At 43.6% G+C, this 27,904-nt stretch overlaps 1 protein-coding gene across 1 annotated transcript in view; it reads right to left on the bottom strand.

Annotated features, from left to right (window-relative positions):
• The window catches only part of TPK1 (thiamin pyrophosphokinase 1), a gene marked incomplete at its 5' end in the record, with an annotated part of 397,071 nt that extends 379,247 nt beyond the window's left edge, over window positions 1-17,824 (bottom strand). Inside the window, one exon of the mRNA XM_084279962.1 lies at window positions 17,782-17,824. Within this exon, the coding sequence (XP_084136088.1) occupies window positions 17,782-17,824 (43 nt within the window). The remainder of the gene's footprint in view (window positions 1-17,781) is intronic.
• Between the last annotated feature and the right edge of the window lie 10,080 nt (window positions 17,825-27,904).

Raw genomic sequence — 27,904 nt, 5'->3', positions numbered from 1 at the left:
CTGTACCAAGAGCATCACCATGATGTAACAGCCCCCAAGAGAGCAGAAGGAGAAAACAATCTACAGGACAGTGCTTTAGACAGCATTTCTGAATACAGAATTTAAGATGACTCAAATGCTAACATCTAAATAGCAACAGCAACTCTAAAGATAATAATGCTACAATATGCAATGTTTTTAAGCATGTATACCATTACATTTAGTTAGACTTATACACACATTTAAAATCCAGCAAACATAACCACCCACGAACAGTTTGATTAGCTCTGGCAAATTCTCTGCAATAAGTCATAAAAAGAGACCCTTTAAAGGACCATACCTGTTTCACTGCAGTAGTACAGGAGATTCTATTCTCTCTTGTTTCCATACATAATTAAAGAAGATATGACATTTACAGTGAGCTAATGAAAAAGACTATTTGAATTTTTTTAAAAAAATAAATCACTGTGAAAGAAAATAAGGCTAAAATTGAGCAAACTTACAATAAACTCTAAAAGCAGAAACAGTCTATGGAGGAATCTCCAGGACCCTCTGGTGTTACATGCACTGACCACATCTTTGGTGAATCACATGCACTTTCCTTAGCATTGCAAGGCACAAACTGAGACCTTATAGGATTTTTACACAGATTTCCATGTTATGAATGTTAGCACTAGAAGTCACAAGTCTTCCCTTCCCCATCCCTCCACTCCTGGTAAGGGACTGCCTCCAAGAAAATGCTGAATAGATATTTGGAAGGTATGATTTTGAACCAACTTAATTATATTTGTACAAAAAGTTGCATGGACACTCTTGTTTCAGCTCCCACTAGGTTTACTTTAGTTTTATCTAAGTTCTTTTTCTTAGGAACACATTTATGTTGAACTGAGTAAGCTGCTTTCACATCACAAAACAGAGTCCATAAAGGGATTTGTAAAAGTTTACTTACACAGTGCAGCTCATGCCTTTAAATAAACTTTCTCATGTGAGCAATATCAAAATGCCACTTGTCTCCAAATTCCCCAAACAAATTTAAAAGCAAGGTGCATTCTTTCCTCCCCAGCACAATCTCTGACTCTACTCACTCAGTGATGGTGCTTCTAGACAATAACCTTTTTATTCCTAGTATGCTCCTAAGGGATCCCCAGAGAAAATAACCCATTTCTAACAAACTACAAGAGGACATGGCTGTGATTTTAGAAGCATTTCTAAAGAAACCATCCAAAAGAGAAAAGATTTGAAAGATGGTACATTTCATGACGGCACTGACAAGCCAGCAGTACATTGCTTACCAAGAAAGAAGGTATAGCATGCAGAATAAATGTACCCAAACATAACTTTGCAGGAAAGATCCTTTTACATATAATTATGATTGAACACATTTCCAACAAGACTTGATAAAGTCATAGCTGTAGTATTAAAAAAAATAGATTAGACAAGGCACTGGAGAGGTCATCCAAGTTTCCAACAGATGAAACAGAGCTCTATGATCTAACTGATTAAACCCTATGAACTACTGGAAGGTAAAATAACCAGCATTTAATGAAAATGTTCTGAATTAGTTCAGTTACATCTGCTCTTCCAGATACGTTAGCTAAGGAAGCACTGGAGTGGCAATGCCTAGTTTCCAGCTCTTTGATTTTGTTTTCAAGAAAAATCAAATGCCATACATCACAGGGGACAGAACTAAGAGACATAAGATAGAAAGGTGACGTTAAGCAGTCTGCATGCTCACTGGCCCCCATTCACAATCTCAGAAGTAACTGGATGCATTTGGTAAAAAGCGACTGACATTTATGTTTTCCTCAGTAGACCTAATTAGGTCTGACATACATCCATTCACACTCAAATAGGCACAGAAGCCTTCAAGGTTATTTTCCAATTATTTCCACATATACTGACTGTCTCATTCTGAAAGGACTGGCAGTCTGAACCTTCAAAAGAGGCTACAGGTGCTGCTTGTGCATCTTCTCTCAGCACCCAAATGCTTAACAAGAAAAATACTTATTATTTAAAACCTGTGGCTTTCAATACAGATATTCTAATCTCAGCCTCTTTGATCCCATTTTCACTTGTGATTGACAGAATTTTTAATCACCCAAATGGCATGAGCACTATTCTATTATTGTAAAATTGTTTCAAATACCCAAAAAGCCAGACCTGTTCATAACACTTATTAATATAATAACATTAACATCCATCTGAAAAGCTTAAAAGGTGCAAAAGGATGGTTGAGTATATTTTCCCACATGGAAGACACTCAGATAATATAACTTCCCCAAGCAGCATTAAAAAGATTAAAGTTAAGATAAAGGTAATTTGAAAAGGCACATCACATTTAGCATGGTATCATAGGGGGGTGGTAGAATCCCCAAACAAAAAGGAGTCTCCCCTTGGCTTCTACTAGTCAACTGCATTTCCATAATGGTCAGTTTACCTCTGAAAAGAGACCGAATTCTTAGTTTAGTCCCCGAATGCCAAAACATTATGAACTCTTTATCCTAACAAAAAAAACAAACAAACAAAAAACAAAACCGTATTTCTTCCTGCAATTGTCACAGATTTTGTAATCTACTGAATAATGAACTGAAAACAGCAACCAAATCAACAGAGCAATCAACAGATTACCTCACAAAAACAAGCAAAAAAGCCCTTGGTGGTAACTGTTGGTTTTTTTTTTCCTGCACCACACCTGTTCAACTACATTTGCTTTGCTTATTTGGCATTCAAACTGTCAGAAGCAGAGGCTATAATCTAAGAAACAGCAACGACATCCTTTCTAAAAGGGCTTAGGTACTGTTCTTTAGGTTCTGACAAAGCAAACAATGTTATCTTGAAATCTGTAATTAACATGAACATGAAAAGAAAAAAGAAAATCAGTACCATTACCAGTAGCTAAACTTTAGAGCTTTTTGACAGAGTATGTCAAAAAGTATCCTCTCTAATTTATTGATGATGAACTGAAGCACAACAATGTTAAAAGCTTTCCCGACATTATGTGTCACAGGACTCAGAAAAGAATCCACGTACCCTCAGGTTCAAGATAACTGGAAATAAGTAAACTGAGAAAATGCTACGGTTTGTACTTCACTGCACACAAGAGCTTTTCCCAGAGACCCCTGCATAAAAGTGGAATAACCAGCAATATTAATGTCCAAGGCAAGAAATAAATTTAGAGGCTATAAAGGAAAAAGAATCCAACTTTGTACATAACAGCTGAGAAACAATGAACTTAAAGGAACATCCGGCAGGTCAGGACTGTAATAAGTAATTGTTCTCAAACCTTCTATGACTGTAAATAAGCAACTAGGGCAAAGGGGAACCATTGTTCCATCACTAGTAACACCCTGAAAGAACTTCAGATCTTGCTGAGTTGGTGCCTGTGGTAGACTATGGCTGTGAATAGGTAACCAGGTCAAAAGGGGAACCATTGTTTTATCACTAGCAACATCCTGATAGGATTAAATGAGTTAACCAAATAAGATACTGAACACAACGTAGAGGAGGACTACGGGGGACCAGGACGACCCCCACTACCAGCTTACACAGCTACAGAAAAACACCGGAATATGCCACGTGTACCTGGAACTACAGGACTATAAAAAGGGGACTCCAGAAGGGTGAGGTGCGTGCCGTTTGCAGGAGCAAGGGTCTCCTCCGGACGCCCAGCGCTGATATTTGCCTATATCTTGCAGGCTTGCTTAATTAATAAATTGTTGTTTGGCTTTATCAACTGGAGTATGTCTCAAATTTATAACAAGGACAAAACCTCCCTAATACAAACAAAATGTTGCAAAGCACTAGGATGTAAAAGACTAAAATGAATTACCAGGTTTGTAGAACATCATAGCATCGGAATCAGAGTTTTCTAAAACACTCACGCTTAGTTATCTTTGAATTCCCATATAATGATCTGCAAAATACCTTTTTGGCAAACACCTCTGCTTTTTCAACTGCTGGATTATTTGGTTGCCAGTGCTGTAAACTATAGCTCTGCACAGGCTCTGGACACCTTAGTCTTGAGTAAGACTCAATTCACGTTGAATAAGACTCCATGAAAGTGCTAGGTTCAGCTGTGGGTTTCTCTGTGCAAGGTGAGACTTGAAGGCAGGAATGGCACTTCATCATCTGCCCCTCTACCACAGGTGTCCTGTGAGGCCTCAAGGGTGCCAAAATAATACAGTAATAACACATTCAAAGTTCAGCCTTCTACTTAAAATCTAAACTTCAGAAGTATAAACATGACTGCCTCTGTAATGTACTTTAGGCATCTTACACTGTTCTCCACTGTCTTATTGTGGAACTCTGACAGCATCGTTTTAGGACTTGGTGCCAATGCTAGCACATGTCAGACCTTCAACTCATTTGGTTCATGTTTCACTCTCACAGGAGATTGGCTACTTACTTCTATTCTCTAAGGAAACTCATAGCATCAATGACAAAATGCCAGGAATAATTAGGAGAATTAGTTTTATGCTCCTAAAGTACAAAATGTTGTCTTTGTCCCTTCTGGCACAGTGTTGTCTTCTCTAAGTAAATAAGAATGGCTTTTGGCATCCATCAAGTAAATTCAAGCCAACATATCAGTTGGAGTCTACTTGTATTTATTCCTGAATCTTGCGCTCTTTCTTTCCTCTGTTTTATGACATTACCTTCCATATCCTCCGTAGCCATAGCCTACTGTGAGGGTGGTAGCAGAAAAACTACTAGATTCAAAATCCCTATTCCCTTCCCTAGGGGAATCACCTACAGCTTGTGCTGCTCCAGACCACTCAGCAACTTACGATAGAGCAGCTCAGAAAATGCTACTCCTCAGCCTCCTCCCCTTCCCACCTTGATGTATTTTATTTCTGGGAAGCATTTGTTATGAACTAGCAAGAACTGGCATTTGACAGCCTATCCAGGACCATCAAAGTAAATGAAATTTCCAGACAGAGGGTTAAGTATAATTCACAGTATAAAGCTCAGCTGCTTCTTGATACAATACACTGACAAAAACATCTCCAATGTACTCTTAAGTGCTATAGCCTTCCAGGTTACTTTAAGTACATAACTAAAAAACTTGAACAAACAAACAAAAAAGCCAAACCCAGTCGTGTAGCAAGAACAGAATTTGTTTCAAAGCCCAAACTTGTGCACCAGGATGTGTTGTGGAGCCAGGAGCTTGCTGCATACCACCTTTCAAACACTGACATGTTTTGACAACACTGTCACCCATTCTAATTTTTAAAACTGAAGAGGGAGTGGATGTTGACCTCGGCCATCTGCCAACGCGGCACGTGAACACGTCGCACACGGTTTCCATAACTGTTGTGTCCAAAATCACTGATAATCCTGCAATTTGAAGCATGGTTTCTCATTGGCAATAATGACTGTATAAATTACACTTAAAATAAGATTTGTCTCTATAGTCACACATACCGGAAACAGACATAAATTAATTCTGTAACTATAAAGTGCATTAAACTACAAGTTCTTTGTAGATGCATTCACTTGCTGACTTTTACTCTCAGAAACATGTACTCTGAAGTTTGGGGGCGGGAGGGAAAAATGAACCCATCTTTTGAAAGCACCTTTATTTTTCATAATCTAAAGTCCTTTTTGGAAATAAATTAAGCAGATTTCTTGAAACCAGTCTCTAGAAGACATTAATGTTTCTTATCAACATACAAGACCACAGAATTGTAGGGGTTGGAAGGGACCTCAAGAGATCGAGTCCAACCCCCCGGCCAAAGCAGGTGCCCTAGGACATATCGCACAGGACAGAGTCCAGATGGGTCTTGAATATCTCCAGAGAAGGAGACTCCACCACCTCCCTGGGCAGCCTGTCCCAGGGCTCTGTCACCCTCACTAGGAAAAAGTTCTTCCGCATGTTGGTGCGGAACTTCCTGTGCTCCAACTTGAGCCCCTTGTCCTGTCCCCACAGACCACTGGAAAGAGGCTGGCCATTTCCCCTGCATCCCATACTTAAGATATTTATAAACATTAATAAGATCCCCTCTTAGTCTCCTATTTCTCTCATAGATTAGCTAGAATAAAACCAGATCATCTGCAAAAAACTGTCCAGATTTCCTTCAAGGTAATTTCTCTGAAATCTCTAGGAATTCAAATCCCAATTAGCAGCAGTATGGAAACATTAAATGAAACCACAGAGACAGATTTCACTGTCTGGCAAATTCACGCCAATTGCTATATACAGTTTTCTCTCCTTAGTCCAGAACTTACAGAGCTTTACTCCTTATAATCTTTTCAATACATTTGTGTACCTTCAGTGTCATCTGTGACTTTGCAAAAAATCAGGTTTGGATAAATATCATTACTGTATTGCAGAAGAAAGCATTGGTAACTTAAAGATTGAAAACTTCAAGACACAAGAGTAAGTCCTGCTTGGAGTAGCCTAACCAAAGCTAGCACAATCACCTGAGCAAGGAAGTCCACAGAAAGAGTCCATCATTCAAGACTTGATAGGCATCCAGAAAGCTCTCCCTGATTCTAGGTATGTGACTCTTAAATACACAGGTCAGTCTCCTATGCTTTTATGTATCTAAATCTTCAGAAGATCATCTAGCCCATTTCTCTGTCCCTCAGGAGAAACACCTCTAGACAATTCCTCTGACTACTGCTGAAAAAGGAAAGGCCCCCAGCGACAGCATCATCTTCTCAAACAGCATATTCCAGCGCTTCCAACTGCTATCTATACTTTTCTCCCCAAATACTTGGGTTTTCTTTGCTGCAGTTGAAATTCATTTTTTTATCCAACCATAACAGAACAAGCACATATATCTAAGGTCTGCTACGTTTGCTTGTGGGGAAGCTGTGAATAGGGCAATGCTGCTGTGCAGACAACCTTCACAGCCGACCACCTCTTGCACTGAACAGAACAGCAGGCTTCCCTTGCCATAGTCTCCTCCTTCAACAGGTTCCTCCACTTGAGAAAAGTAACAGAACTGCTTTTACCTACTGCTGTAATCATAAGATGCACATATGTATTTGACATTGGGGGAAAACAAAGAAAAAGGAAGATTAAACAGCAAAGGATCAGACTACAAAACTACAAATTTATAATCTCTCACAAAACATTACTAGCTCTTCCTATGTATTCCTAAATTTAGATTTCCTCTCTGCTGTTCTAATTTACATTATTTGGGCTGCGTAACTGCATTATTTTAGAGTTCAGTCCCTTTGTTAGTACTCTGAAGCCTTACATTTATTCAGTTCCAACTTCGTTCTCAAAAGAAACTGGCTATTTATTTCAGCAAATGTATTCAGCAAATGTAAATCTGGGTGAGAAACAGAATAGCTGAGCATAATGTTGCATAAGTTCAGCATAACTATTTGCTCTGCTGTCTAAATTCCAGCCTTTTCTTTCTCCTTGTGGGATTCACAATTATAATATTTATAGATAAATAAGGATAGAATCTATGGCAATAATTTTAAAGCTTTTGATAGCTCACAGTAACCAGCAGTAAATTCAGCACGCTACACTGCAGTAACTTCTTCTTGCTGCCTAGGAACCATAACCAAGTGCTAGAGGGGATTGGGTCGGGGGGGAGGGTTGCTGTTGGTTATTTTTAGCATACAACTTACTCAAAACATAAGAAGGAAGTAAAGTTCTCAATTTTTGAACTGTATTGCAAGAGCTCTGAAATCTGCTCCCAGTTCTCAAGGACCTCCTTTACAACATGAGACAGTCACTTGACACTTCATGCTGCAGTACTCCAGGATATACCAGTTCCGTTCTTTTCCCGTAAGTCTGTCCTGAAGATTTAAATAGTATGGAAAATAAGTCTCTCCTTTGGTGGACTGTTTCAGACTAATAGATTCAGAGAACAGAAAGGACTGCTGTGATCATCTAGTTTAGCCTTTTGTATAAAGGATACCCTAAAATTAATTCATTTCAAGTATGACTTGCAACTGATTTACATTGCTAAAGAAAGCACCTTTCCCGAAATACAATGTTCAAATGGCTGGTTATTCTTTTCCACGTTAAAAATCTGCACCTATTCAAGTATGACTTTATTTGGCTCCAATGTCCAGCCTCTGTGTGTCTTGTTATACCTTTGTCTGCCTGACAAAACAGAGTCGCTGCAATACCAATGCAAATCATACATTACACTGTGTTATCTAAACAGCATTCCTCCTTAACTGCACCCCTGGGACAGCTCTAGCAGTACCTTACCAGAGCTAGCTGAGGCTTAAAGCTTCTGGCAACAAGTATGCTACCACACATCTGTTGTGACACCCCTTTTAAGTGCCCCCTCTCCCACACCATATGGCCATCTCCACTGAGCGGTACTGCAAGGCCACAACCCAGCTCTCATCACTCCCTGTCCTCTCTGGGGAAGACAGACACTGACTGATAATTTCACACAGACTTCACACTCCATCAGCAGGAAAAACAGCCCACTGCAGTGAGAAGAGAAACGCAGAGGATGTCCGTGTTGCTACACACTCTGCTCATGTTCCTGCCAGAAAACCTTCCTCATGGACATGAGGCATACTCTGAAAGAAAGGATTTCACACTTTCCCCACACACATCTCTGGCATTGCTGTTGCTGCTCCCAGGTGACAACTCCCCTGCTCTCTGTGTAACCTGGCTTACCCACGTGGGGCTTTGTCGACACAACTATGGCAGCTGTGGGTGTGTGTAGGGGGGAAAAGTAAAACAAAAACCGTCACAGAAGACAAAGCAAAACATTACATAGTAGATCTAATTTCTTAATGACTTAAAGAGGTTTGCTGGCACAAAAATTTAACTTATGTCTGGACAGCAGACCAAGACAGAAGAATAAATTCTTTCACAGGCTCAAGTGGCAAAAACCCCTTACTATGAATCAGGTCAATACATCAGCAGCATTACTACTGACCAACACATAAGAAGAGTAGTCTGAGACACAGGAAACTAGGAAATTGAGTTTCCAAGTAAAAACTTTCTAACGAGCCAGTTCAAGGAAGAACACCTGATTTCAGTGATGTTATTTCCAACAGTTAAAAAATGACCACTTAAATTCTCTGTTCACAGCATAGTCGTTAGAAAGGCTCAAAGCCTGTGCATAGAGTACTAAATGTCATTCCCACAGTGAATTCTGGGCAAAGAAAGAGCTAATAGGAAGGCGCTCTCAGTAACAGCAGGAATATGCCAGCACCCTAAAAACACAGGATTGCAGATAACACCATTCTACTTGGAATCCTGTGAAAGTCATTATATCTGTTTGAAGCAAAGTCTCACGGCAGTGACCTTTCAAGACCACTGTTGTCAAAAGGCAAACACTAAGTTGCCCTTAACAAGATTTGCCTGTATATTACTTTTTTTTTTTTTTAAGAAAAAAAGTAAGAAATCAAACGTTCTTTAAGGAAGTTGAAAGGTAGATTTCCCATTTGTAGCAGGAAATGGCAATACGGAGACAGACGCTTCCATAGCAGAGATTAATCTCCTCTGGAGTATCCAGGTCAACTCATTATGAAATGAGGTGGTCACACTGCCCAAGAGCAATTCTTGTTGCATCCACAGCAGCTGAGCCACGCACTGCTTGCTTTGGCAGTCCCAGTGTCCAAGCTGCGGATCTTTAGCTGCTTGATTCTCAAGCTGCCCTCAATATTGGTCTTTTTTCCCCTCTTCTGAACTCACAGTATGGCAAAACATTGCTTAGGCAGTTATTAAATGTAACTGCAAACTGGGCAGGGAAACTGCTCCATATGGGGACCCAGACTACGCTCACAAGGCTGCGCTTCACCCTGAACAGCTTGCCGAGCGCTCATTTCCAGAAGTGAAAGTGTTGCCTGTGTTAAAGTATCTGCATTGGAGGCTTCCCATTACATTTAAAGCAGACAAAGATCTTGATTAGTTGTATTACTGATACACAGGCCAATCTCCACTACACGAGCCTCACCGCAGCCTTCAGGCTTTCCCCTGTACATAAGACTCGAGTCCAAAGCCTCAGAATGGAATACCTGGGCAGTGGCTCCCTATCTGCAGAGCTGCTCTGTGACACAAGTTAACCTCAGGAAGTTTCAAGTCATTTAAGTCACAACTTCTACTGAACAACTGCCTAAATGTGGTTTCAACTCAGCATCCTTTGAACTCATTCTGAGCAACTGCAGCTTCAGCCTATGCTTAGGTCTGGCCTATAAAACAATACTTTGCCTGCAACAGCTAAATCAGCTCTAAGTATAAAAGCAAATAAATCTCACACATACATACACAGAGACTTCACTGACATACCAGTGCCCTTCTGCCATGGATGCAGAATGGTGCTCTTCTTTCATATATACATACTTAAATAGCATAGATAATTGTGAATTATGTTTGTGGGAAGAAAAACATTTTTAAAAAACCCCAACAACTCCCCTGGCAGCCTTTGCTGTGCCTCCAGCAAACAGGTCCTCAGACAGCCTTCCTGACATCGTCACAGTTGTCAAAGCTTTTCCAAGTGACAAACTCTTAAGGCTGTCAATGTACTTTCCTTCTGCAGCTCAACTAAATTCTTTGTGTCAAGACACACCGGCAGCTTTTACTGCAAAGCCACTGAATAATCTGATCAAAAACTATAAATATAAATATTTCCAAACTACTCCCTGATTACTGTGTTGCCCAGGAACAACTAACCAGTTAATTTTGGGTAAAGGATAGAAGCTACAGTAAAACAACAACAAAAAAAAGAAATAAAATAAAACAGAACCCACACCAACTACAAAATAAGTTAATTGTAAGGGTAGAAGCTCTGCTCCTACTGAATTCACTGATCAGCTTCCCATTTATTTCAATTGACCTGATAAACATGTACCTCTCCTCCAGCTTCTGTCCTGCCAGAGAGGAAGGCTGGCAGACAATCCATCAACACAAGCTACAAAGAATCAGCACTAATGCTGAGAAAATTCATCTGCCATTCAAAATAAAATTCAAAGCTAGGAAATGACAGGAAAAGCCTTCCAGCAGCTTCAACTGAAACTAGATGTACAGCAATAGCTTTAATTTAAAAGCAATCCAAAAGCTACTATGTGCACTCTCTATGTAAAATTTAACTAAGCGATGCTCCTGTAGCAACTTTAAATTCTCAATTCTCTTTTTAATTATGCAAAGGCAGTACTACACAAACATTGTTAATCACATTCCTCGTGTTTAATGTCAGACTTGGATGGAAAGAAGAACCCGTTTCCATAAATTACTTACATGTAATCCAGCACAGGTATAATTTGCAGAAAGATAGAAGCCAAAAACCCTGAAGAAGTGGTTATCCTTTGCTGCGACCAAGTATAGTCACTTTGGTGGAAGGGGCAACTGATGGTCAGTTCTTTCCAATCTTTAAACTATATGGCAATAGATCAGTTTAATTAACCTTGCTGGACACACTGTAAATTCCCCTGTCCCTGTAGAGTTCAGCTATGGGGAGTGTTCTGTAACATACCAACAAGCAAGTGCAAACATCAGAGGCTTCTCCTGACATTTCACTTTATTTTGCACTAAGATCTACTACTGGGATGTTGGGTTTCTTGTTTGTAGGTTGTTGTTTGGGGGTTGAGTTGAGTTGGGTTTTGTTGATGGGTTTATTTGGAGAAAGGGGGGAGGGTTTGGGTGTGTCCCCCCTCCTCTCTTTTTATCCACAGTGCTTTCAACCACAGTGCTTTGACACCAGCATAGATTATTCTTATTATGTCACACAGAAACAAACTTGTTAAGTTTCTAGCTAGTAACTTCCCTGGACAAAACACTAGTTAATACCACTGCTCCTAAAGGTCCTAATCCCTTAAGGTTACATCCCAATTTAACTCACCAGAAGCAAAAGCTGCTGGGAACTGACTGATGATAAAAAGCTGCTGGCCCTTTTACTTGTTTGGGGATGGTTTGTTTGCTTGTTGGGTTTTTTTTTTTTTAAGTTATTTGTTATTTTCCTTTTTAAGACTTCATTTTAGGTTTTACTCTCGATGCTGCTATTTTCCCCACAGATTAAGCTTTGATTAATATCACAGGATGTTAAAATCTAAAGCAAATCCACAAGTATGTCTGGGATTTGTTATTTTGGATCTTGAAAAATCTGAAACCTCTATGTATTATGTTTTCTCCTGTGTAAACAAACTGCCTCATTTCTTTGCTTCATATTCAATTTCTCCATAAATCAGACCTGGATGAGCTTTGCGAACAGGGAAAAAAGAAAGTCTCTTCTGCTTTCCACTTGCAGAAAGTAAAAATAGCTTTACATGTATGTATACACATAGACTTGAGATATAACATAACATTAAAGCTGCTGTGAAACTGCTGAAATATTTTAGGAGCTGACCAGAGACGTGCAAGCAAAATGCAGTAAAGAAAAAAACCAAAATTTTTCTTAACTTGTACCTTATTAAGATTAGTATTTTGCTCTTTCCACACTAACAAGTTTAAATTGTTTCCAAAACTCCTGCAACATTTAAGGGATACAAACGACAAACATTTTGAGGTCTGGAGTAAGTGTATTTCTCACCCCCTTATCTGATGTTAAAAATCACAGGAGAAAAGAAAAAACAAACAATAAAGAAACAAAAAAGAGACTGCAGGTTACATTAGGAGGCCAGCTAGTGTATTTCCTAGCTTTGAGGCTCAAGCTTCTACACCTAAGTGACTCCTCACAGAGCTTGGTCTAAGCTGCTCTTGAAAGCCTCAACTGATGGAAAATAACAAGTGCTTCCAAAAGGAATTTATCAGAGTGCTTTACTATCTGTGCAAGCAGTGACGAATGTTCTTGTCTCAGAAGCTCCACTGACATCATTATCCCTCTTATACTCTGCTGGCTTGTTTGGGGGCTGTATGGGGGGGGGGGGGGGGAGAAGGGGCACTTTTTTGTTGGCTTTTTTTTTTTTAAAGATCCCTTCATTCCCTCCCACCGTTATACTCACATCCGACTGAAAGCCAGCAATGCCGTAGTAGTGACCTTAAGATACGCAACAATCAGTGCCCTGACACTGCACAAGATGAGAATCTACCACCCACACCAACAGCCAGCAACCAGCTTCCATGTCAACATATTTCAAAAGGGGCCTCTGTGTATATACAAAAGTACACATATTCATCTTCCTGTTGGCCCAAATGGTTAAAGGTGGCTTGCTGCCTCATTCCAGATAACATATATGCACATAAAGCATTCTGGAAAAACAAAAGATAAAAATCTAAGTGCCATCTGTAATACTTGACTTGTAAAGCCACCTGTAAGTAATCTATACAACAATACTTACAGAACAACTGCTGACCCACCACAGCAGATTAGCAAGCAGTAGGGTCTAAGGCTGAACATTGGGGCTTCCTCAAAAAGAAGGTGAAGCATCCCAGGTAACGCGACTAAATAAATAGGGTTTCTACTTACATGAAACGAGGGATGGGTCAGCAACATTTCACATAAAACAGAGCGTTTCAATTAACAAGACAGAACAGTCTAACAGCCACGTTTCCTACTTTCACTGAGGAACCTCTAATATAGTCTTAAAGGACCCATACTCTTGCAAACACATTTCAACTCTGGTGAGCTCAGTCACAGCTTTTGAACGACCTGATTCACCTGAAAACTCCACTACTCCAACAGTGGAACAAAAGCTGTAAAATTACAGACCTATGCAATAGTCTGGGACTCCACCACTTTCCATATGCCTTTAATGTTCAATAGCCAAAATTCAGGTTGATTTCCTAATCCTATGACTGTCTAATTCTACCACAGATTGCTGCATATTAGACCACAAGATAATGCGTCACAGAGACCACGCAGAGCTCTAGCAAAGGGGCATTTAGATGGTTATTGATGCTTACCCCGTGCTGGAGGTCATTCAGCAAACGGCAAACGTGTCACTGTTTCACAAATAACTTTCAATCCACAGCGTCAGAGAAAGGGAACGTTAAGGAAGGAGTTCAAGCCCTAGGCATTTAAAAAGGAATATGGTGATATAATCTTTTCAGAGATAACTTGTTTACAGTCAGTAACCTTTCCAGGAGAAGACATATAGCAAAGCAAGAGACAATCAAGCTCATGGAATGATGGACGAGCATTCACAGTGTATTGTTGCTTCCTCTTGTTCTCTTTGCTTTAAATTCAATGCAGATTTTTATAGTCCTTTTGCACAAAGGGACAACTATATATTTCCACGTAATTCTGAAGCTGTCTTTGTCCTGTTTGTTGTGGCTCTGTCTCTCATGACATATAGATGACCTTGCTCGAACAAGATGAAGCTAGCACACCCCTTTCTCAATAGACCAAGTCGTAACCACTAGGTCCCAATGAAGCACAGTTCACAAGTACATTTGGTCACAGGACTTGGAGCAGGGTGGAGTGGAAACAGAGGGGAACCACCACTCGCTGGTAGCACAGGCTCCCTGCCAGTCACAGGAAGCTCAGCTCCAACAAACCCTTTGCCAGACACAGAAGAGGGCAGAGGGACTACATTCGCTTCTGCTTTGCAGTCCCTCTGCCTCAACAAGACACGACACTCATATTGGGAGCTGCTGGATTATAAACTGAGGAAAATATCTTCCTTCTGCATCACTTCACTTGATAAAACCAATAATGAGCTGCATTTTAAGGACTGTACAAGACCAGAAAAAAATCATTAGCCGCATCTGGAGACGAGTGAAAATCCAGGCTGCATTACAGCACGCAATGTAAAACATTCTGAGAACACACAGCTGAGTGAACTGGCACTCTGCCCTTCTAAAAGCCTCAAGTGGTATTCAGAAGCAACCTTATTAGAGGATGCTACAGCACACCCAGCTCCTAAAGTTCATGGTATTAAAAAAAAATAATAAATTAGAAACACTTGTCTCGCTGCAGAAGCGCCTGCAGCACAGTCTGGGACAAGCAGCAGGAGGCAATGATAGTGCAAGAAAAGGGTATAAACAGCAGGAGGGAAATGTCTAGTTGATCAAAGGATGCTCCAGAAGAAACAGAGCTACACTTGTCATGATTCACAGGCCGTAGTGTGACATCATTGTGAGCTTTTTTGCAACAGCTGCGTCACAGCTTCACCCTATGAAGCTCCTGCCTGACCCTTTCACAGCAGCACACAGGACTTCACAGCAGACTTCTCAGAGTCTTTTTAATGGCTCCATTTCAGGAGGAAATCAAAATGTATTTGTTTCGATGTGTAATACTCGAATTTGGAGCTCAATCCTACTTTTACATTCTACCTTGTAACCTAGTCTAAACTAAATTAAGCATGTCAACACAGTTCTGAAAGCCACAGCACAACGTTCTGGCTGTACCATAGTGATCTTCAACCACGATCCAGTTGCTTGACTAAACAATGTTCAACATCCCTGAGCATATTAGTTAGCACAGCAGTTCTCAAGTATCTACTCTGGTGCTACACAGGGAGACACGTGACCTAAGTAAGAACTCACGCTAACTACACTAACTAAAATTACCAAGGTGCACGTGGCCCTGAAACTCCAAATCGGGTACCTAATACTACGTTCCAAAAACTTATGGTTTATTCTATATCATATATGTATCACCATAATTTCGGAAGACCTTCAAAAAGAAAAATAAAGTAACTAATAACCTCCAAACATAGCTGACAAATCTTTCATATTCCCTCTACCATAACGTGCTTCTCCGTTTCCACAGGGTTTTAAAAAGCAACCAGAAACACTACATACATTGCTCTACATTCATATTATCAAAGAAAAGGAGACAAGGTTCATAGCATGTCAATGTCCTCACTAAGGTTTATTTCATAACCTTATGCCTAGCCTCCAGGAAGCATCACCTTCTACACAGGTTAGCATATTTGAACACACAAATAGATATATATCCCATTGAAACAAACAGATGGAGGAACTACTGGTACTTCTTCAAGAAGAATCTGGGAGCCTCATTTCACCTACCCAATTCTGAAAACCTTTTTTGAGTTCCCTAAATGGAATACTGGATTTTAAACTGTGGAATTGCCAAATAAATCTGCTCATCCTTGCAGGCTTCCTGATGCCCAGCTGAGGCCTCTGGTCTGATGAAGCTATGGGTAATCTGAAAAGTGTGAACAAACATCTCAAATCTTCAACTCTGGCCAGACACAACACAAAGAAGGAAAAAAGATGTCTCTCCTGGTAACAAATGGTAGCCCTAACATCATGCAAATGTCTATCAAAGGCAACTATCTTCAAATACAGTGATACCATTATTCCACTGGGATAAATTTGTAAGGTATGTTTCTGCCTCACCTTACTATAAGCTTTTAGTAACAAGCTGATGTTGCAAAGAATCAAAGTTGACCCATTAAAATCTCACCTCTATGTGCCCATTCCCCCTTTCTACCCAAAGCAATGATGTACCTCAAAACACACACAACAGGCACATCACGTCAAATATATACTACTGGCAGGAATACCTTGAGTACAGCTTTACCTGTTACTAGTTTTGGGCACACTATGAAGTTTTTAAAAATTAAGGCAAAGTGCAATTTTTAAAAAGAATGCTTGAAAGACTTTAAACAAGCCCTCTGTTAAACTGCTAGCTGTAAAGACACGTTAAATTGTTAAAAGGGAACCTTCTGTTAAACTCTTCCCTTCCTCCAGGTTTATCAGTAAATAAATAACATATACCTCACCAGGGCAGCTTAAACTTCCATGCTCTTTTCTGCTCTGTTCCAGCAGCGTAAGTTAGAATTCAGCTGCCATGCCAAAGTGGGTTTTTTATGCAGCTTTAAAATCACGTCATAAGAAGATAAAAATATTTATTGTTTATAATGGTATCGTTGAATAGCAAATTGGGCCCTACTGAATTAGATACTGCAAACACAGTGCGGAAGAGGTGCCTATTCCAAAGAGCGTACAAGCTACTTACATCTGAGTCAGTGTTTATCACGGGTGCCCTGTTCTTCACCGAGATGATGAGGTTAATGATGTATATTAATAACGCTCACCTCTCAGGTCTCAAGAATAATAAACTAAAATAGAACACTCATGAACAGCTTGGGAAAACAAATAAAAAAAGAAAGAAAAAAAAGAGAAATCACAGAACTGTAGGATTTGGAAGGGACCTCCAGAGATCATTGGGTCCAACCCCCCTGCCAAAGCAGGTTCCTTAGGACAGGTCACACAGGGAGGTCTTGAGTATCTCCAGAGATGGGACACTCCACAACCCCCATGGGCAGCCCATTCCAGTGTTGTCACCCTCCCCGTGAAAAAGTTCTTCCACCTATTGGTGCCACCTTCCTGTGTTAAATCTACCTTTCGATTTCACCCTTACCAGCAAGCGCCAAAGCTCTGGCCGCTGACGAGGCGAGCGGCAGCACGCAGAGAGGCTCCGGGGGAGGCCTCACGGCCTCTGCTGCCACATGGAGGAAGCCCAGGCCACAGGTACCCTCGCCACGAGCTGCATCTCGCCGGGGCGCTCGGTCCTGCCGACCCTAGAGAGCCGGGACGAGCTACTTGAGGACACCAGTTAAACCCGAATGGGGGTTGAAACAGCAGCAAGCTGGTACACTGAGAAAGAAACCAGCCTAAGCCCGGCACACTTGCGCCTGGCCGGCCTGGAGGCCGCTGAGCACCGCCAACGGAGGCGGGCAGCCCCTCGGGCAGCGACCACGCTCGCGGAGCTTTGCACCGTTCGTACCGGCGTGTTTCGCAACCGACCACGCATGGGGGGCAGGGAGGGAAGGACGGGGGGTGGGGGGGGGGGCGGCTGCGGAACTCGGCGGCGCTACGGGGGGCCGGCCGAGGCAGAAGGCACTCTCGCCCTGCTCCCCCGGCCAGGCAGCTGCCCCGGGGTAGCACCGCCGGGATTCCCCCGCGCCCCTCCCCGCCGCAGTTCGCGGAGGGCCGGTAGCAGGGGCCAGGAGGTACCGTACCGGCGGGCAGGAGGCAGTCCAGCGGCGTGAACGCGCACTCCATCGCCCCGGGCCACCCTGCTCGTGGGGCGGGCACACAGAAAAAGCACGGAGAACCCGGAGCCCCACGGCTCCCCCAACGCGGCGGGACCGCGGCGGCTGGGTTGGGTGTGCGTGTGGTGCTGCTGGTGAAGCACGTAAGGGAGTAACGCCGCTCCCTTCCCCCGCAGGAACAGTGCCCGCCTTTACCGGGCGGGTGGGCGGCAGCACCCAGGTACCCGCAGCCACACGCTCGCCCACACGCCCCCGGGGTGGTACATCCAACCGGGCGGGGGGGGAGGGGGAGGGCAAAGGCAAGACGGGAGAATCGATAGTGGCCGCGATCCGTTGCTCGGCGGTGGATTCAGCAGTGGGAAGGCGGGGCGGGCGGCGAGGCGCTGCGGGGCTCCGCCCTCCCTGGTTGGCCGGGGGGGAGGGAGGCAGCTCCGCCACCGGGGGTTTGCTTGTCCCTCCCAGCCCCTCCCGCTGCCCTTCGGAGCTGCTTGGGCACCTGGGCAATGCCGACTTCGTTTGGGGCAGCCGTGAAGGGCAGCTAGGAGGCGGGGGAGCTTGTGGTGGTGCTGCGCTCGGTTCTTCATTTTCCAAATAAAAAAAAAGGGGCCGCAGAGGGCTTCCTTTTTATGAAAAACGGTGTCTGGTGCGGGGAAGGGTGGCGGCTACGCGGGGCAGGGAACGACGGACACCGTCATTGAAAAGAGAGCAAGATCTGTGAGTCGCCAGGCGAGAAGCGTTCTGCTTCGGGACCCTGTGACGAGCGGCTCGCTCAGAAGCCGCTCAGGGCGCTCAGCCCGGGGAAGCCGCTAAGCTGCAGCTGCAGTGCTGCCGCTCGAGCAGGGCCCCCTGCGCCCAGCCCGCACGGCGCATCTGGCCTGGGACCCCCAACCCCTCGTGGCCAGGGGCTCGCAGCCCGGCTTCGCTCGCACAGGGCACGGTGGCTTGCCCTCCTCCCGCCCTTGCACAAAGCCGCCGCCCTCCTTTAGGCCTCGCAGGGTCATGCGGCGCCTCGCAGCTGCAGCTTAAGCCCAAGTTACAGTTGGTTCGATGTCATCACAAAAGTTGTTTTATCAGTAGTTTTTGACCACTTACAGGCTCTTAGTGGGGAAATTATCTTCGGACGCAAAACGCCTCACACCCGCGAAGTCTGGGCTCAGAGCACAGGTGCCAAATTTTGACCAAACACAGCTCTCCAGGGGTTTTGCTTTCTGGGACCAGCCTCTGCTTCCGCAGGCACCCCAACCTGACCTCCCCAGCGGGGGCGGGTACCTCCTCCTACCGAACTCGTCCAGTGCCATTCCCTTCGCCATGCATGCTCCCTTCCGCTACCCTGGCTCCTTTTCCGAGCCCAAGCCCGGCGGCGGGTCCTCGGCTCCGGGGAGCTGCGCGGGGCCCCGCAGCAGAGGGCAGCAGAGGAGCACAGCCACGGCCCGGGCCCAGGCCCAGGCCCGGCCTGCCCCGGCCTGGCCCTCCGCCGCCCCGGCGCATGACAGTCGAGCGACCGAGAAGGTCGTTTACACAGTCGCTGGGCTGCCTTCTCGAGCTTACCCTCTACTGTGGGAGAAGGCGGGAGGATGAGGTCTCCTTTTAGAGAGGGTTTGGGGAAGAGGCGGCGTGTCACCTGGGTAAGGTTTCCAGCCAGCTGGCCACGCAGTCCGAACTGAAAAGAGAAGACTAAGGGGGGACCTAATTAAAGTTTATAATTATCTTAAGCAGGGGATGCAAGGGGAATCAGCCAGCCCCTTTTCAGTGCTCTGTGGAGACAGGACAAGGGGCAATGGCTGCAAGTTGGAGCACAGGAAGTTCCGCACCAACATGCGGAAGAACTTTTTCACAGTGAGGGTGGCAGAGCCCTGGCACAGGCTGCCCAGGGAGGTGGTGGAGTCTCCATCTCTGGAGATATTCAAGACCCGTCTGGACGCCTCTCTGAGTGATATGTCCTAGGGAGCTGCTTTGGCAGGGGGGTTGGACCCGATGATCTCTTGAGGTCCCTTCCAACCCCTACAATTCTATGATTCTATGATTCTATGATTCTATGAACTGCTAGCCCAAGATTGGTGGTCGGATCCGTGGGAGCTGCGTGACTGGGCCACGGTTATCCTGCGTGATGACACAGGTCTGCAGTGGCTGTAGGTGTGGCTTCGGTCTGAATGGTGCAAGCACCATGCCTTCCCTTTGGACCTTTCGGATAAGCTGCCTTGCCACCTACAAGAGATTACATCCTGCGAGTGATTTTGGCCTGCAAGGATCGATGCAAGTTCAGAAACACTGGAAGAGTTTATGTCTTGACAATAAGAAATGAGAGGCTACTGGGGACAAGAAAAGGATATTAAAGACATCAAGAGATCACTGTCATTTAAGGAAATGGAAAACATTGTGTTTCACTTTTGTGTCATTTGAAAGCTTTCTTCCCTCTCCACGGAGACCTCAAATTTCAGAGGACTTCAGTAACTGTCAACATTGTTTCTTAAGCAGGCTAAGAATAACCAGCCTTAGGAAGAAGCTTCTTGCCCTCCCTCACAAGAAGAGAGACCATGTGGAGACTACCATGGAGTTGGCCTGTGTTCTCCTCCTCTTAATTAACTGTCTCCTTTTCCACTCTCTTATTTTTTCCTCCTCCTTTCAGTTGTGCCAGACACTTTCCTCCTGACGGTAAAATTATTAAACATTCTCCAGGACAGCTTACTTTTCCTCAGTAGCTGCCACTGTCTCTGTAGTTTTAGTTGGTTTTTTGATTGTAGAGGGGTTTTTTATTATTATTTGTTCCTTTTGAGGGGTTACTATCAAGTACAGGTAGCTGCTGATAAGCAGCAGTGGCTTCTTATGCATGAGAACAGCCATACTTGATGAGAGGGAAGGTCAATCCCAGTTATGTTCCTGGTAGTGTTCACTTATAAACCTTCCTCCTTCTTTTCACCTTTGTTCTTTTTCACCTTTCCCCCCCTCCTGTAAGTGCAACAATTTCTATCTCCGCTTTCTTCATATCTGACAAGATGCTTTTCAACCTCTGTCATGCCTGGAGTTCCAGGCAATCCTGTACCAGCTACTGCTGCAAAAAAAGCAATTGTACCTCTCTCCACTAATTTTAGTAATGCGTGATTCCTCACAATAGCATTACAAAGATAAATCAGTCTTGAAAGAGCAGACTGGCACTGGTATCCTTTAAAGCCTTTCAAGATGCACAAGGGTCTTCAAGGTAAGGCAAACTGCCAGCCAGCCCACTCCACAACTAGGCAAGGGGCAAACAAGTCAGATGCGCTTTCTCTCCCTGAACTCTGGCATTCTTTCACTGCCCTTTCTTTCAGGTATGAACCTCTCATCCACAGTATAAAGCTCTTACAAAAAAAAAAAAGTCAGCTCCACAGGAATAGCTTCAGTTAGTGCAGAAATACACTACTGATCTCTAAGGCAGGACCCAACAACTATTTAATGGTGTTTAGCAGAGCCTAACAAAGGTAGCTAGAAGTTTCAAAGAAGCGCGTAATTAAGGATGTCCACCCCACCTAGCTTGTTCTCTTATGGGGAGTCCCTTAAGAACAAAATGAAGTCAGGAGGCTGTTTGACTTTTTCAAAAAGTAATCACTTTCATCCCCCATTTGCACTTTACCATGAAAGACTACCATTAATAATCTAGTAACAGGTTTTTTTCCTGTCATACATGGAAAATTCTCAGCCTGTTTTTTCAGGTAGCTTGTAAGATTCAGGAGTACTTCTTTCCTCTAGCATGATCTCAAACGAAAGCCTTCTCCCTTTTTTTTTCCCCTCTGCTTGTATATGCCTACATTACTTTGCAAGGTGTGCAGAACACACAGAGAAGCTATTCAAGAAAGACATCCCAGGAGCACTGATCTTGTGCTTTGATTACCACTGTCTCCTCTGATTAGCTAAAAGAAGGGCAGGTGACCTCAACACTAAGTGAGAAAATAAACAGGCAAGCAGCTCTACTTCCTGAGTGACAGATGAGGAAGTTTCTGAGTGATTGGCAGGAAAGGTTGAGGGAGCGTTCAGACCTTTGCAATCTCCTCTGGTAACCAGGCCTCCTACCTAACATATTTGGTGTTAATTTTGCACAGACTTTGGTGACTCATCCATGTATGGAGAAACCACAATTTTTTATATACTATTAATTTATATAGATGTACAAATTACACTTATCAGACTCCGTATTACTTCCTCCTCTTTAGAAAAGCATTCAGAGAAGCAGGCAGTTGGGCAGCTTCTGTAGAGCACAGTTATGACATGACTAGAACTGCACTTCAGCATGATTAAAACAGATCAGATGGAAAGAGTGGAAGGGTGGTTAGGAGGGCAACAGGTTTCATTTGTGCAGAACAGCTCCTGGCCCTTAGCGGGGCCACAGGAGGAAAGTCAGCATGAATGGACAGTGAATTGAAATGGGATTTACACAACAGGGCTAAAGCCTGCAGGGTTTGCTGCGCTTCCTTAGGATGATTGGTCTCTGTGTATCCTGGCACAGATAGATGGCCGAGGCTAACTTACAGTAGTGTTAGTTGCTTTGAGAATTTTTTCCTTCTTTCAAATGGCCTGATCTAGTTGAGCCTGAAAGGTCTCGAAGTATTTAAGGACTTTGTCCAACAAAATGATAGGACCTGTCTCCAGCATCCACAGCGTAATGCCCCTTCCCCAGACCAAAATCAAATTGGTTTGGTAATGCCAGACATCACCATTTAATGCTTTGTTGTGGGTTGGTTTTTTTGCCCCGTCCCTTGGCCGTCCTTCACCAGCATAGGAATAGTATCTCTGCACATGACTGGAAAGTACTTTGGGTACTGTTCAAAAAATAAAGCAGATTTCAGTAACTGGCAACATGTATCTGAAGCCTTTTGATTGGAAAATATGTAGAATCAAAGCTACCCAGGTACCTTCCAAGGTTTCTCCTTGTGATGTCTGGAACAAGCTTCTTGTAAAGTAGGGGGCATTTGTTCTTGCTGTTCCAATTTTATTGCTAAACCACAACAGTCTGTACAAGGCATGCAGTCAGTATTTATGCAATGTGTAAATGTTAAGTGTTTTCTCCTTCTCTCCACAGCTTAACTTTATATTAAAATGAGCCCAGAGTTAAAACTAGCAGGCTGGGATGGTTCATTCTGGTGCCTATTCCAGTATTTATGCAGAATAATAAGGTTGGGAATGTTTAGCTAGCTCAGCTGTCTGATTGTCTGAACATCCCTAAGTGCTTTATAATTCAAAAAATGCAGGCATCAGTAGATAAATGGGATGCTTTATTATAGACATTATATCCTTGCAATTCTCCTGTGCCAACAATTTAAGTCCCCACAACCTCCTTTAAAACTCAAACACCAATTTGAAAGGTACAATCATTCAGAGGAGGGGAAAAAAAAAAAAAGACCTGCAAATAGTCGCCAGTGTACACAGGCAGAGAGAGTCTAAAACATGCACTCTTCAAGTCCAGGTCCTGGGACAGTTCAGAGAGACAGGTTCACATCTGTTTCAAGTCGTGAAGAAATTATAATAGAACAAAAAGAACCCCAATATTAAGGGCAAACTGTTTCTATCGTGGTGTAGACCAGGCTGGAGATAAACCATATGAATTAAATCAGGTCATGCAGTAAAGCAGAAGAAAATAGTAGTATAATAATCCTGTGGCTCACCAGGCAGGAGAGTGTGTTCGGAAGACCCGAGTTGACAGAACAAACCACATAGATCTGTATCCTCAAGTGTATGTAATGACTTGGGAACTAACATACCTTTGAGAGATCTGGTTTGTAGCATTGTTTCCTCAACTGTATAACGGCATCAACAAGGTATCCCCAAATTCTTAAATCAACCTGAGATCACCAGCCAAATACAGATAAAGCTGTATTACTAATGAATAGGCAGATGGCATTTGTTTATCAATCAATTCTATACAAATTGAAAAGAAGATTTATTACAATCATCAACAATATTCTGTCATGAAGATGGATGAAAGGTAAACTTTGGAAAGAGGATTGAAGTGATAACTTTTAGAAATAAGGAATTTTAATCAAATCGGCTGCTATCTGATCACTATGGACAATCGTAAACAGAGGTCATGCAGTGTAATAGCTGTGACCATATTCTTGACTTTGGAGAGTGAGGAGACCATGCTGATTGCTGAGATGTTAGGCAAGCTGTTTGACCAGCCTGGCTAGGAGTTTCCAGGAGGCCTTTGCTGTTGTTTACTGGCAGCATGAGAAGAGTTGAGAAACAGGAACAATCCAGTGAGATGCTGCACTCTATTCTGCTTGGGATTGCCTTACTTTGTCTGTCTCATTATCTTGTCAGTGTGGGACAGCCAATGTGGAGAATCACCTCGCATTTTCCTCTCGGGACCATGTCTCTAGCAGAGTCTAATTCCTTGTGTAAGTGCATTCCACAGCACCAAAACCCCCACATTTTTAGTTCGCAATATCTTTACCCTGAGTCTTGCTAACTGCACTACTCCTGCAAGCATAGATCTCTCAGTAGGTGGCACAAGGAGGCAGCATTTGAGAAATTAACGTATTGCATTTGGACTAGATGCAAGAGCAAATGGGATGGCATGGGATGCTGAGGTGTCATAAATATACTTTTTCCTGCATCTCTCTCCATGTCCATGTGCCACTGCATTCAGAGTCAGAGAAAGTAAGTTGCAGTAGCTTCATATGATGGTCTACTCATCCCTGTCCCATGGCAATGGAGCTTCATTGTATATTTACCACATTGGCCAAGGCCCATTTGATGTTCTCTGTGGTGATGACTGACAGGGTGATAGCCTGATAGCCTTTTATGAAGACATCACAAGGTGGATAGATGATGGTAGGGCAGTGGATGTGGTCTACCTTGATTTCAGTCAAGCATTTGACACTGTCTCCCACAGCACCCTCATGGCTAAAGTGAGGAAGTGTGGTCTAGAGGATTGGGTAATGAGGTGGATTGTGAGCTGGTTGAAGGAAAGAAGTCAAAGAGTTGTGATCAGGGGGACAGAGTCTAGCTGGAGGCCTGTATCTAGTGGGGTCCCTCAGGGGCAGTACTAGGACCAGTACTGTTCAATATATTCATCAGTGACCTGGCTGAGGGAACTGAGTGCACCATCAGCAATTTTGCTGATGACACAAAACTGGGAGGAGTGGCTGACACAGCAGAAGGCTGTGCCGCCATCCTGAGAGATCTGGACAGGCTGGAGAGTTGGGCAGGGAGAAGTTTAATGAAATATAACAAGGGCAAGTGTAGGTTCTTGCATCTGGGGAAGGACAACCCCGGGTACCAGTATAGGTTGGGGACAGGTCTGTTGGAGAGCAGCGTAGGTGAGAGGCACCCTGGGGATCCTGGTGGACAGCTGGATGACCATGAGCCAGCAATGTGCCCTCGTGGCTAAGGCGGCCAATAGCATCCTGGGGTGTGTTAGAAGGGGTGCGGTTAGTAGGTCAAGAGAGGCCCTTCTCCCCCTCTACTCTGCCCTGGTGCAACTGTACCTGCAATATTGTGTCTGGTTCTGGGCCCCTCAGTTCAAGAAGGACAGGAAACTCCTTGAAAGTGTCCAGGGCAGGGCCATTAAGATGATAAGGGAGTGGAACACCCTCCTTATGAAGACAGGCTGAGGGAGCTGGGAAGAGGAGACTGAGGGTTGACCTTATTAATGTCTATCAATATGTAAAGGGTGAGTGTCAGGACAGAGCCAGGCACTTCTCAGTGATGTCCAATGACAGGACAAGGGGCAGTGGGTGCAAGCTGGAGCATAGATGGTTTCATGTGAACATAAGGAGAAACTTTTTCACTGTGAAGGTGACAGAGCACTGGAATAGGCTGACCAAAGAGGCTGTGGAGTCTCCTTCTCTGAAAACATTCAAAACCCACCTGGGCATGTTATTGTGTGACCTAAACTAGGTGATCTTGCTCTGGCAGGGGGGGGTTGGATGAGGTCACTCCCAACCCCTAACTTCCTGTGATTCTGTGATGAAAAGTGTGGCCGTTGATAGATGACATTTACATATATATTGGCCTCTCCAAGACACTGCTCTAACTCACCAAAGCAAGGGAAGAAACGTTGAGTCCTGCAAGGACCTCAGTTTGTCAGGAATGTTATCCTGCAAGGGGAGCCATGCTGAGGCATCTCTGGGATGGAAATGATGGAAGGCACCCAGCTGCTTCACTCTCCTTGTTAAGTTCCATGAAAGCGGCAGCAGCACTGTCTGATGAGCAGTTTAAAAGGCAGCAACAGAGACAAGATAAGGGCTGCTCTTCTGTCCCATTAGTCTGAACAAAGCTGCCTGAGCCTGCTCTCAACTCAGATGCTAAATCTGTTATGCCTCGCTTGCTAATTCTGTCTTTGGGTCCCAGGTGGAGAGAGAAGTACAGAGGGCAGCCCTCAGATACATCTTCTGGAGTTGTTACGTGAGGAACACAAGCTTCTCTCACTTGCGCAACCCTTTTTAGCTAGCGCATGCAAAGACACCGGCTAGCTGGAGGTGGCGGCTGTTAACGCCTCTTTAATTGAGAGAAAGAAAAATTCCCAAGAGACCCTGTGGAACAATGAAACACCCACAGTGAAGAGCATCACACAGGGCACACTACATCATTTCTTCATGTGCATTAGGTGCTACTACTTGTGGAGATACATACAAATATGCACATAGATAAATATATTGCATCTTCATTTAGTTGCTTAAGTTAGCTGCAGGCTGACATATGATAGAGTTCGTGTTTAAATCTTTGGAGTAAAACACTTTGAAAGCAAACCTATTAAGGTTAATAGAATGAGCTTACAATGCCCATGGTTAAGGAGGAGGGGGGAGTGAGACACTCAGTAAATTGTTCACCAAATAGCCTGTCACCTCTAGGTCTGCAGCTGAAGGCCTGCCAATGGATCATTCTATTATCTTTAATGAGCTTAATTTTAAAGTGGTATGCACACCAAATGTAAAATATCGACATCAGTTTTGTGATCTGTGATCCTGCATCTACCTTGAATATGTCAATAAAGAATATGTGCAGTCTAAGAAAGTGCAAAGGCATTATACATACAGTATTCACTTAAAAATGTCTAAAATTTAAACCAACAAGTATTTCTGCTCATTAAACTTCTCCAGGAACAAACCCCAGTACAGGATGTACTATTGTACAAAGTAATTTCTGGAAAATGCATTCAGAATTGAACAAACTTACCAGGTTATTTGGGTTGGGGCGGGTGGGGTGGGGGTGTTGCTTTTTTAACCTACTTCATGAGAAACACATACCAAATTAGTTAAGGACAGATTTTCAAAGTGCCTAAAATGTAGATGAACACTCTATGAGATTTTTTTTCCCCATAATTGACACTATTCATCCTTTGGCAACTTGTCACCTCAGAAAATCCACCTCCTTCATTTAAGTCAGACTACCACATCCATCTGGGCTGCTCACATATTTGGTGAAACATACAGCAGATTTCTACTCCTGCAGATCCTCTGCTTTTCTTTGCCTCCCCTTTAAGAAACTGTGCCAAGTATGCCACAATACCCACCACATTCGCTTGGTGCCACATCAGGTATTTTAATTCCCTTGGCCATCACTGAAGTCACTCGCCCCAACAGTGCCAAGTCATGCCCAGGTTTCCACTGCAGGAATATTCTGAGTCTACTGGGGACGCTGGTAGTAGGTTTTCTCTCACCATGATAACCAAAATACGAGTGAGGAAGATGTTTGAAATTGAGTATGTATCAGCCCGGTCATGGGGGTATGATCACTAAAGGTCACTACAGCAACATTATTATTCGCATTCCAAAGTTCTGCCTGCAAACCACAAAGGAGAGACAGAAGTTTGGCAGGAGATCTGGAGAAAGGAACACCTGGGTAAAGTTACTAGCACAGAGCTCAAGGGTCTTCTCTCCCTCTGTATAGCAAAAGTGGCAAGTGGGAAAGAAGCCCGAAGGAGAAACCAAGCCTAATAGCAAGCTTTGGCAGCCTTGCAAGGGCAGAAGTACGAAAGGATAGTGTAATTCCAGTGAGCTTAGTTGTAGGTTGTTGTTAGGACGTGTTTATTTGCAAACCAAAGTTTATCACATCCAAAGCACTCACTCCTTGTGGAAGCATGGCAGGTACTTTTACTGGATTATCAATTTTACCTGTG

This window comes from Gallinula chloropus (assembly GCF_964237585.1).
Source record: "Gallinula chloropus genome assembly, chromosome: 2".
NCBI lineage: Eukaryota > Metazoa > Chordata > Aves > Gruiformes > Rallidae > Gallinula > Gallinula chloropus.
This window is presented reverse-complemented; position numbering and strand designations above follow the sequence as displayed.